The following is a 12454-nucleotide window of genomic DNA, read 5'->3' as shown; positions in this document are numbered from 1 at the left end:
TTATTACTACTACTGTAAACATTCCCAAATTAATGTTCTCTTGCAAATACTATCATTGGGCAAGATGGCATTAAACTTTTATTAGAATACACAGCAAAACACCTGTACACAAAGTCCAAGGAGAATGAAGTAGAGTGTGACACAAGCTTCACCACAGGGAGTGTCTATCACAATTCCTTTGTTGCACCAATAAAGAAATTGTGATAGACAATCCCTGTGTTGAAGCTTGTGTCACAGTCCACTCTCTACTTCTTCATTCTCCATCAAAATTTTATAAAATATTTCAGAAACATTATGGTTGCATTCATTCTTCTTTGGTTAAAATTCTGTGGTCCCTACAACTACTACTAATATTGATGCTAAACTTTGGAATCTAATGATTCCTCCTCCTCTTTATCGCTTATAAAATGGGAGAACTTATGGTCTCTCACTAACAGACCTTTGCAATCAGCAGGAATTTTGCAGACCTTGTATTTGTTATTCCATAAAGCTCACTGGACACCTGTCAAACAGCATAGAGTTACTCAGTCTTATTTTAATCGCTGCTGGTCATGCTCTTCTCAGCTAGGTACATTGGATCACATGATTTTTTTACTGTACACTCTTTTTGGTCAGCTGTATGGGATAATTTAAAATCTATAATTCCTATTAATATTTCATTATATGAAAATAGTTAGATTTTGTTTTGCTTGTCTGTCAGAAAGCGTACTTGCTGAAGAACATAAGAAATTGTTTGATATAATGTCTAAACTACTGTCACAGAATGGAAAAATAAATCCTACTATCTTTCCACTTTTGGTGGAATTCTCTATGCTTAATTTATCGTTACAAAACATTTGTGGCTGGTAAATCTAATTGCAAAAATAAACACAAAAATGTTTGGGAACCTTTCCATTCGTTTTGTAAACAATAACTTGGTTAACGACTTATCATTATGTATAATAATATTTATCTGGATATTGACTATGTGCTTTCTGTAAAAATTTAAGCACGGTTTATAGAGTAGCACTTTTAATGGTGCCATATATAGAATTCACCTCAGACACTTGGGGTGAATTCTATATATTGCACCATTAAAAGTGCTAGTCTATAAACTGTGCTTAAACTTTGATGCAATTCATCAAATAATGCTTACACCCAGGAATCGTGGCTAACTTTAGGTGCTGCCATTTGCACCAACTGAAACATGATGCAAATGTACATATCCCCTCCCCCCCGCCTATTTCCACACCTCCTTTTTGAACTTGTGCCTAAATTTATGCATGTATATTTCAATTAAATCTAATTGGAACTGGAGCAGCAGACTGTCTTGGACTGCCCCTACCTTAAGTTTATTTAGTAGTAGTAGTAGTAATTCAGGGTTGCCACCTCATCTCAGGTCATGAAAACATGCTGATTCAGTCTTTGTTCATTCCCCCCTCCCCACCTAGTGCATGCAGGGAGGTGTAGTTCTGATTTTCTTTGTGGAATCACTGGGAAGATCAAAAAAACCCTCTAAACATATGAGGTTAAAAAAAGTAGGACTGGATCAGCCTGCTTGATTAACCTGAGGGAAAACGTCACTCCTATCATATGTTTCACAGGCCTGTCTCTAATTACCTGCCCCATCTCTCCTAGTTCAAATGACGTCTGTTGTCTTGTGGGCGGGAAGCCGGCAGGTAGGTGGCGGTATCCCCCCACTCTCCGCTGCCCAAAGGAGCCGAAGGGGAGTCCCAGGTGTGTAGTGCCTGAGCCATTCCCTCGCCGTGCGCTCCGGAGCAGGTTTTGCCAACAAGGAGGCGGGCTACGTCCTGTTCGATTTGAAACCCGGGTGCTGCTCGAGCCGTGAAAGGGGCCGGCCGAGGCACTTTTCCCAAACTTTTTCACTTCCTCCTCCGGACTTGCACACACACACATGTCTTCTTCCTGGCTTTTGTTTTGATATTGTTGCTGCAAACTCTGCTGCCCGTGTGCAGTGCTTCCCCCCACCCCCGGAGCTGACAGTCGCCGGCATGTGGCAGCAGCGCAGCCCGAGCGCCGTTTGATCACCGATCGCTGCCTATGCGGTGAGGGAGCGGAACTTTCTGGTGCCAGCCATGCCTTTCCCGAAGCGCACGGTGGAGCGGCTGGGGCTGCGGCTGCTGGCGCCGGAGGCGGGCGGAGAGTACGGGTCGCTGAGCGGCCAGAGCGTGCGGGCGCTGCTGCTGCTGCTCGGGCAGCTCTCGGATCTGTCCCGCCACGCAGCCGATCTGTTCGCGGAACTACAGGAGGAGGCGACCGTCCTGGGGCAGCGCGGAGCCCGCCTGGAGCGCCGTCTCGGAGCCCTACAAGCAGCCTGCACCCGCCTCGACCACCGCAGGGTCAAAACGCGTGAGTACCGGGGGGGGGGGCAACATGTGGTGCAGTGTTTAAACGCGTTTCTCGTTGTTTAGAGTTGCTTTTCCCACGGTTTCCAGTCTTTGCTTGGAGAGAGGGGGGTGTGTTCTGGTTCGATTCTGTTTTTGAAGAAACCCACCCCACTACATTTTGCTCTGTATAAGAGCCAATTCTGGGGGTGTCGTTAGATGTTCCAGATATTGAGCGAGCTCTTTTACTGGGTCTACAGAGGGTCATTTGTATTGTTTAATCCCCCCCCCCCCCCTGTATGTTGGCACCCATGTTCTGAAGATGTCAATCCTATGTGGGTTGATGACGTTCTGGCTGGTACGTACCGAGGTGTGACAGGTGCGGTACTTGATCAGACGGAGGGAGGGAGGGGGGGGGGGTCTTGTTGTCACGGTCCTTGGCGTGCGGTGGATGCCCTTGACCCTAGCTAAAGCGGGAAAAGGGAACAAGGATGATATGTTTCATTTTTTTTGTCTCGAGAAAGAGAGCATAGTACAAGAAAACATAAAGCGTGTTGTCACCTTTCTCTTATTGGACGGTCACCTTATTTGTAGACTTTCCCCCGCCCCCCCCCCCCACAGGTAATCAATAGAAATCAAACAAAATAAAACATGGAAAAGAAAATAAGATACCTTTTTTATTGGACATAACAATGAAATGTATTAAGTTATGTCCAATAAAAAAGGTATGTTTTATTTTTTGATTTCCTTTCAAAGTGGACTAACACGGCTACCACACTTTTTTTCCACACAGAAACCGTAGGTGAATTTGTCAACTAACTTGAAGTGATCTCGTATAGTGATCAAAGTGTGTCCAGATGCTTGTTACGTCACAATAGGATGACGCTTATATAAGCGTTAATTGTTCTGATTCACATTCGCGCATCAAGTTTGAGTGCTTGTCCCCTCCCCTGGTCAAAGATCATTCACACCTTGGGAAATGCCTTTTATGTGATTTGTTGTGGCTTTCTTGAAATCGGATGTAATCTCTGAGCTATTATTAGCTCCTGGCCGTTTGAGATGGAGGCCCTATTTTATTTTTTGGGGAGGAAGGGTTGTGCCTAATCTTTCCACTCTGCTGGAGGCACAAAAGTGTTTGGAATGTGACCAATCTGAAGATCAAGCTTTCTGGTTAAAGAATCAGTTTTTGCAGGGAGATCTGCACTGGGACAGGGGACTTAGGCTAATCATGATATTTTTAATTTATGTGTGTGCCTTGCAAAGGTTTGACACTGGTGTGTTAATCGTTTGGAGTCATTAGGTAACTCCTAGATTTTCAGACATGTTGCTTGGGCAAGATGAACTGTTTAATTTTTAGTTTAACGCTGTTGGGTTTCTCCCTCCAGCCTTAGCGATGACAAACTTGAAGAAAGGCCAAAACATTTTTATGGTTTGGTTTTCCTATCTAATGTTGTTGCATTATAGTCACAGTATTGAAACTTGCTTTGTACCAGTGCAGTGTAATTTGCTAGTACTATTTCTGACCAGAGTCAGGAAAGTTACTCCCTTCTCAACAGTGTACCCATTTCACAGTGCTGTACTTCAGAATATCAGTACTAACCAAAAATGTTCTGATTGGCTCCTTTTGCATTTGGAGTAAGCAGCGATGTAACTTTCTTTCTGGTGTGCATTTGATTTCAAAGCTAAAATAAGGAGAGTGAATGCTTCTGCTACTGGCCTATTTGTAATATTAGGCGTTTGTGTGTGTGTTGGGGGGGGGGGGGATCTTATTTTTCTTTCACCCCCTCACTTGCTGGTCAAAGATCAGACGAGCTTCCTCTTGTGCTGCTCTTTGGTAAGGAAGGAATTCCCTAGCCCTGTAGGTCTGTGCCTCAAGAAAACCTCTACAAAAATACTGGTCTTGACAGTGGAGTTTGAGGTGCGTCTGATGTTTCATCATGCTGCAGCCTTGTTACAGGCCAGCCCCCCCCCCCCCATTCTGAATTTAAATAAGCTGTGGTGTCACTGTACTTGTCACTGTGGTTATAGTTTATTAAGTTTGTTATACTGCGAAAATTCACATGAAATCAGTGATGTGCAATCGAAAATTAAAATATAAGGAAGGAAAGGCACTCCAAATATAAATAGTAAAGCACATTCACACAATAAAAGCAAAAATACAAAGTAGACATCCAAAACATCAAACCCACTAATCTGCAGGAAGAGAAACATCAAATTCAGCTGCATAATAAGCATTTAAAAGCCTCTTAAAACTTAGCAACAACTGCACAGACTGCAAGAATTTTGGAAGCACATTCTACAAAACAGGTGCCGCATAAAAAAATGTGCTTTTTGTAGTCACAATCAGCTTTGCCTTGATTGACGGTAGTACCTCCAAAAACAATGCCACTGCAGAACGTAAGCTACAGACAGAAACATAGGACATTAACAATGCAGCCAGGGAAGAAGGAACCCATTCATCATAAATCTGGTGCATAAGAACCATCAATTTAAAAAAAGAACCCTATACCCATTCGAAGGTGTAACATGGTCAGACCTACGAGCCCGCCACACAATCCGTATCGCAGTGTTCTGCAAAGTCTGCAGTTTTTTTCAACTGTACACCCGTTATTTTCACCAATATTGTATTTGCTTAAACTAGCTGTGACATACATAATGCATGTACTAAAGTCAAACTAACTACCTTCAACTTGCGTAACGTAGCATAACCCCTATGAACCACAGCAGAAACATAGTAGGAAATGAGACAAAAGAGTTTGAGAGGAGTTGTGCCTGGGCATACCCCAGGTCCCATGTTGCACTGTGGGGCTGGTGCTCACTAATACTTTAAGTGCAGCCTGGCCTGCTGCAGAGTAACGTTGAGAGAGAGCAGTTTTTAAAAGATTTCATGTGGCTGTAATGAAAGGTGCATACAAGGAACACGATAAAATAATAAACATATAGGAATAAGAATGTACCAAAGGAGAAGGGAGAGCAGAGAAATTTATTACACAGCTGTTGCTGCTTTAAGTCCGTATTATTCAAGTGGGGAGGGGGATTTGTTTTTACAAGTTTGCTTCATCTGCCATGTGTTTTCTAGTGAGATGTAGCAGCATTGAGAGAGGAATTATGTCCTCTAACCTCTGCTGGTGGGTATGAGGGGCAGCTGCCCAAGCAGTGGGAAAATGACTGAATTTTCAAGCAGCAGATGAAAATTCAGAGTGGCACTTTCCTTACGGTCCCGCACAGGCGACTGATAAACTGAGTGCCCTTGGTATGGGACCTAAAGTGACTGGGTTAAAAACTGGTTAAGTGGGAGGAGACAGAGGGTAGTGGTAAATGGAGCTTGCTGTGAGGAAAGGGCTGTTATCAGTGGTGTACCGCAGGGGTCAGGCCTCAGGCCGTTTTTTTTTTAACATCTTCGTGAGTGATATTGCGGAAGGACTCTGGTAAGGTTCGTCTCTTTGCGGGCGATACCAAACTCTGTAATAGGGTGGGCAACCCGGAGGGTGTAGATAGCATGAGGAAGGATCTAGCGAAGCTTGAAGAATGGTCCAATAATTGGCAACTAAGGTTTAATGCTAAGAAATGCTGGGTCATGCACTTGGGGTCCAGCATAGGGGGGGGTGTACAGAAGAAGAGTGGGACTTGGGGGGAGGGGGTGATTGTGTCTGATGACCTTAAGGTGGCCAAACAGGTAGAAAAGGCGACAGTCAAAGCAGTGGCGTTCCTAGGGAGGCTGACACCCGGGGTGGATCGCCTATGTGCCCCGCCCCCCGGAACAGCGCGACATGACCCCCCCCCCCCCCCCCCGCCGGGTGCACACTGCTTGGAGGGGGGTGCCGCGAAACAGGAAGTAACCTGTTCCGGTGCAAAGGGAGCATGAAAACGAAGAGCCGACAGGCGCGCGGCACCCCCCAGTGGTGTGCACCCGGGGCGGACCGCCCCCACCGCCCTCCCTTGGTACGCCACTGAGTCAAAGCCATAAAGTTGCTTGGGTGCATAAGGAGAGGGATGACCAGCAGGAATAAAAGAGGTGATGGTGCCCTTGTTTCTGGTGAGGCCCCATTTAGAGTACTGCGTGCAATTCTGGAAACCGCACCTACAGAAAGATATAGACAGGATGGAGTTGACCCAGAGGGTGGTTACAAAATTAGTAGGCGGTCTCTGTCATAAAAACATTTAGGGACAGGCTTAGGAACCTCAACATGTATACTCTGGAAGAGAGGCAACAGAGAGGGGATATGATAGAGACGTTTAAATACCTCAGTGGTGTCAGTGTACAGGAGGCCAGCCTTTTCAAATGAAGGAAAACTCTGGATTGAGGGGGTATACGATGAAGTTAAGAGGAAATAGACTTAGGAGGAATCTAAGAAAATAGTCTTTCACAGAAAGGGTGGTGGCTGCATGGAATGGCCTTCCGGTGGAGGTTGAGGAGGTGAGGACTGTGTCAGAATTTAAGAAAGCGTGGGACAGGCATGTGGGATCCCTTGGGAAAAGGAGGAGTTAGTGGTTACTGAGGATGGGCTATTTGGCCGTTATCTGCCCTCATGTTTCTATCTTATTTGGTCTGTAGGGAGGAGTGATGGGAGGGGGTGGATGCCTAGTTCTGGGTCTGATGGAGATAGTTTTACTTCTCGTTCTCCCTCCATCCCTATCCCCCTCTCATTAAATTTCATTTGTCACATTACGAAAACACAGGAAGCATTTGAGATGCTGGACAGATGGATTTTCATATTCAAGGGAACATGTCTCTATTATAACGTGACAAGGCCAAATTAAGGCTGTGCCAGCTGACAAAAAACAATGATTCAGCAGGGAAGGAAAATATTTGATGGGAGCAGAGTGGGGAAGGGGGGGCAGGACAAAGCTTTGATTTTGTTAAATAAAGATTAGGTGAACAAAGAGCTCTGATGGGTCACTGAATCCCCTGTGTGGGAAGTGCCTGCCAAGGGTTTAGGCTTCCATCAAGCAAATCTTTCTTTCCTGAATGGTGCCATCAAGACCTTGTAAAGGGGGCAGATTCTTTTTAGTATACCATTAGTACAAGCTAATAGTCTTCCTTTGGACCTGATGGGTTTTCTGCTTGTTGAACATTGTTGAAGATGAAAGGAGGCAGCTCACAAAAGAAGTATGGTTTTATAACTTTGGTTGCATATGTGCAATGTTTTTTTTCTTCAAGACTGACAGGGAAACGTTTTGAGCTGATGGGCGTGCTTGATTCAGGTTTAACTCTGGTACGTGTCAGTTCTGCAACCCTAAAAGGTTTTGCAAAAACCTGCCAGTGACCACTTGGACTTGACTAGATATTACTATTTATCATTTCTATACTCCTACCAGATGTACACAGAGTTGTATGCAAATACATATATAATCCCTACTGGACAGAGCTTACAGTCTATTCAAGATGGGAAAACAGGACAATTAAGAAAGTAGGGAGTTTGCCTTCTTTTCACAGTGGGGGTTCCTTTTAAGCATGCACAGTGGTTGTGGGGCTGTGCCAGCCTGCGATTAATAGCGGTGATGGTGCTCTCTCTTGTTTTGCTCATTAGGCATATTCGCATTTAGCAAGCTTGTTAATGGGATTGTTAAAGATTTATTAAGATTTCGTGTTTGCTTCTCATTTGGATTTCATTACTTGATACTAAGCCAAGAGATGGTCTGCCTGCGCAGAGATTCTCCTCACTCCTGCTGTGCTGATCATGCACTGGTAGCTCCTCAACTTGTGTAAAAAAAAAAAAAGGGAAATTCAGAGGAAGATGCACTAAAGTCGTCAGTAATTCCCGTTCCCTACCGATTCCATAGCGAATCGGTAGGGAACGGGAACTCACTAAGGAAAGGGAATGCAAATGAGCTACTCGTTGTAGCTCCGTTGCATTCACCATTACCTCGGTAGCCAGTTGGAGAATTGGGACGTCCCATTCGGTTATGCTCCTCTTCTTGGGTCTCTTCAGCCAATCAAAGCACATCTAGCTTTCTGGTGTCAGCTACACACACTCTGATTGACTGAAGAGACCTGGAAGAGGAGCATAATGGAAAGGGACGTCCCGAACTCTGGATCGACTTGCAGGTCCCCGATTCCCTAATCCCTTCTCCTCGCTGCTACAGAAGGTGAGCAGCGCAGGGGAGACAAAACTAAAAAAAAAAAAAAAAACGTCGAAAAGGCGTCCCTCACAAGTGCAAGCAGAGTACGTCCATAAAGGACGCCCTTCACATGCGCTCGCTGCTTTTTTTTTTTTCCCTTTTTTCCCTTTTTTTTGGGCTCTTTTCCTTTCCGATTCCCTCACAGGAGCCCTAACGAGAGGTGCAGACCTCACGTTAGGGTTTCCACAGTAAGGGAATCGGGGAAAAACGGTAGTGCATTCATTATAATGAGCTGCAACGGTACTGCAGCTCATTATAATAGCCTTTGGATACTTCGCATTCCGTTTTCGTTGCCTGCTACCGTGACAGGAAGAATGCCCTTGGTGCATGCCCTGGTAAACTACTTGCATTTTAAACCGCCTGGAACCAGTTTAAAACGCAAGTTGTGGGCTCGTTAGGTTTTGTGCATCTGGCTCTCAGTTCCTTGGAATTGCTTAATTGTAGATGGGTAACATGGTGCAGCCTTCAAGAGAAAGAAATACTCCTTTATGTATGCACTCTGGCATACCAGTCTTTGTCGGACAACCTAAAGTCAGCCATGAATTGTACCCCAGAAATGTTTCATATTAAGTAGATCTTTTAGAGGCTAACCAAAACTGATGGATTTGGTTCCAGTTGAAACTGAATCCTCTGCCGAAACTTGCCACTCTGTTTTGGCCAGAACCAAAAATGGCACCTCGCAGGTTGTCCTGGGCCAGCAGCTGCCAGTCATATCAAACCTCTCCCCCCATCAGAGGTCTAGCCAATTGGCAGGCCACCTGACCCAACCCCTCCACTCTCCCTGTGCCTGCCTTTTTGTTTTAAACAGCCTGGTGGTCTAGTGGTTTCTTGTGGGTAAGAGTGATCCCTAGTCGCTCTTGCCCCCCGCAGGTTCCTCAGACAAAATGTCTGCCGGGACTTCCCACAGCGCAGCCTTATGAGACTGCTGTGTGAGGTCGTGGTAGTCATTTTGGGATTAGAAACAGTATAGGCAAGAGCAACTGGAGATTGCTCCTGCATATGCTGCTTCCAGTTTCAAAATTGCCACGGTGGCACTCTTGGCAGCCATTTTGGCTGAGGAATCTCTGGGGGAAGAGCAACTGGAGATCACTCTTGCTTAGCAGAAGCTACTAGACCTCCAGACTATTTAAAGATAGGCCTGGAGAAGGCTTTTGGGTGGTGGGAGGGCAGAAAGGTTGGGGGGATGGTGGCAGTGATGGGAGTGGGAGGTGGAGAGTTTGTTTCAGCTGAAAATGCACAAGCATTTTTGGGTTGGTTTTGGAGACTAATGTGAAACCAAAATTCGGTCAGCCTCTAAGCTCTCAATATATCCCCACTGTGAACTGGTTACCTCTTCATTTCGCTAGAATGACTGGCAGAAAAGCCAGAAGGAGAGAGACTTTGGATTTGGCTCCTTGGAACTGCTGACATCTTGCTGCTTCTGTCACACCTGTTTCCAGGGTACTCTTAGGGGTCAATTTTATAAACATTTTACCGTAGGTAGGCCTATTGTACCTACAGAAGAGGGCTTTTATAAAGTTATCCCAGGGACTATGAGGATAATTGTGTACAGATTGAATAAATTAGGTGCTTGAAGTATGTATGTGAAGTGCAAAGTTCATAACGAAATTTAAGCATGTAACTGCTATTATAGAATTCTAGTGCAAGTGCACATTTAGGAGCTTTAACTCTAGGTGCGACCTCTTATGGGTGTAAATGCATCTAAATGCTGTCAGTTAATTGTGAGTGTTGGGTGTGCCCCCCCGACCTGTCCACTCCCCCCTAGCTAAAGGATTTACATGCTAAGTTTATAGCATCTTGAATATTGTGTTCAATTCTGGTCAGCACATCTCAAAAAAAGATATAGTGGAATTAGAAAAGGTACAGAGAAGGGCAACGAAAATGATAAAGGGGATGGGACGACTTCCCTATGAGGAAAGGCTAAAGCGGTTAGGGCTCTTCAGCTTGGAGAAGACGGCTGAGGGGAGATATGATAGAGGTCTATAAAATAGTGGAGTGGAATGGGTAGATGTGAATCGCATGTTTACTCTTTCCAAAAAAAAACTAGGACTAGGGGGCACGCAATGAAGCTAGAAAGTAGTAAATTTAAAACGAATCGGAGAGAATTTTTCTTTACTCAACGTGTAATTAAACTCTGGAATTCGTTACCAGAGAATGTTGTAAAAGCGGTTAGCTTAATGGAGTTTAAAAAAAGGTTTGGCTTGCTTCCTAAAGAAAAAGTCCATAGACCATTATTAAAATTGATTTGGGGAAAATCCACTGCTTATTTCTAGAATAAGCAGCATAAAATGTATTGTACTGTTTTGGGATCTGGCCAGGTACTTGTGATCTGGATTGGCCACTGTTGGAAACAAGATGCGGGGCTTGATAGACCTTCGGTCTATCCCGGTATGGCAATACTTAAGTACTGCCAGTTATGCATGTAACTCTTAAGTACTTATGAGTTACACGCATAACTGCACTAAGTAATTCCAGTTATAGCCAGTTATTTGTCAGTGCCAATTAGCACTTAATTTATCAAGTTACGCATGTAACTGGCACTGTTCTGTAATCTGCGTGTGCAGCGCAACAATGTGTGTAGAGGATTGTAGAATGGGGGGGGGGGGTATGTGCCTGTAAAGCGTCTATCGTGTGCCTCTAATGCATCTATCATATTGATCATTACTCTGTCATAACCTCACTTTGTATTTGTTCATACCAGTATTGGCGATCGCTTTTACTGTACTATGTAAGCCACATTGAGCCTGCAAATAGGTGGGAAAATGTGGGATACAAATGTAACATAAATAAATAGTGTGATGTGTTTGGGCAGATTGCAGGCAGTCATGAAGTAGGTGCATATTTAATAAAAAGTACATACATTTACTCCCACTGCTGAACAGGTGCAAATGTATGTGAGTACTTAAACTGTGACTGTTTTATAAAGCCAACGTAAACATTTGTGTGTCTCGATTTTAGGGCTGTTGGCACCTCCTTGGACTTACACGACCTATTGTAAAGTTGAAATAGTAAATTACAAGAAATAGAATTACCCTCTTAAAGCATAAGAGACACCAGCAGCAGTAGATGTCTCCTCATACTGCACAAGTTTAGGTTACGCCTAGGTCGGATACTCTGGTTAGGTTGCACTCTCACAAAATTATGGTTGGCATCTGGGATTTAGAGCATTGCAGTTGGTACAAAATGCAGCTGCAAGGTTGGATACTGGAGCATCTAGAATGACACATATTACCCCCCTCAAAAAAAAAATTTTAAACTACATTGGTTACCAGTTCATTTTCGGATACAGTTTAAGGTTCTCTGTTTTTGTTCACCAAATAATTTATTTGCCAGCTCCACAATATTTGAAGGATTATTTTTCTGTGCAGCATCTGTGTAGGCATTTGAGATCTGAGACAGCAACGTGGCTTTCACTTGATTCATCTGTTGATGTGAGATATCATGATACAAGGTCTTCAGCTTTTTCTGTAGCTGGAATTTTCTTATGGAATTCTTTAAAGGAGCAGCTACGTTTGTGTGTAGAGGCTTCACAGTTTAAACGATTTCTGAAAACGACTTTATTTGAGACATATTTGTAACTGTTGAAATAGAACAGAGATAAATGAAGTGGTATTATACAGTAACAGCATGTTAATAATAGCAGACAGTGTTTTCAATTTTAATTTTGTTTTGACTATTTGTAATTTGTATTTGTTTTATATTTGGTTTGTATTTTGTAAACCGCTTAGACTTACTGCAAGTGGTATAGAAGCTAGGAAAATAAATAAAATAAAACCGTGACCGCTTTCACCTGATTTACCAGTCTGTCTCTGAGCAAAAGGCCTGTTTTATCAACAGCTTTTCTCTTGCTGGGTCAGGGCGCTTCTCTTTCCATCCTGGAAATTAGTCATTCCCCAAACAGCTGGGGTTGATGAGTGGGTGGGTGAGTGCATCTGTGTGTCTGTCTGCTCTAACAATGTACATAATGCCTCCCGCGAGTGTGCAGACAGATGTTATTGTATCTTAGG

The 12454-nt window shown here is 44.0% G+C and overlaps 1 protein-coding gene across 2 annotated transcripts in view; it reads left to right on the top strand.

Annotated features, from left to right (window-relative positions):
• Positions 1-1816: 1816 nt before the first annotated feature.
• The window catches only part of NHSL1 (NHS like 1), a 451367-nt gene continuing 440729 nt past the window's right edge, over positions 1817-12454 (top strand). Inside the window, exon 1 of one of the 2 annotated variants that reach the window (XM_030198527.1) lies at positions 1817-2349. In XM_030198527.1, the coding sequence (XP_030054387.1) occupies positions 2076-2349 (274 nt within the window). In that variant the 5' untranslated portion in view covers positions 1817-2075. The remainder of the gene's footprint in view (positions 2350-12454) is intronic. The other variant, XM_030198528.1, reaches the window with a different exon arrangement.

This window comes from Microcaecilia unicolor, chromosome 3 (assembly GCF_901765095.1).
Source record: "Microcaecilia unicolor chromosome 3, aMicUni1.1, whole genome shotgun sequence".
NCBI classification, from domain to species: Eukaryota; Metazoa; Chordata; class Amphibia; order Gymnophiona; family Siphonopidae; genus Microcaecilia; species Microcaecilia unicolor.
The sequence above is the reverse complement of the archived record's forward strand: the minus strand, read 5'-3'. Positions and strand labels throughout refer to the sequence as shown.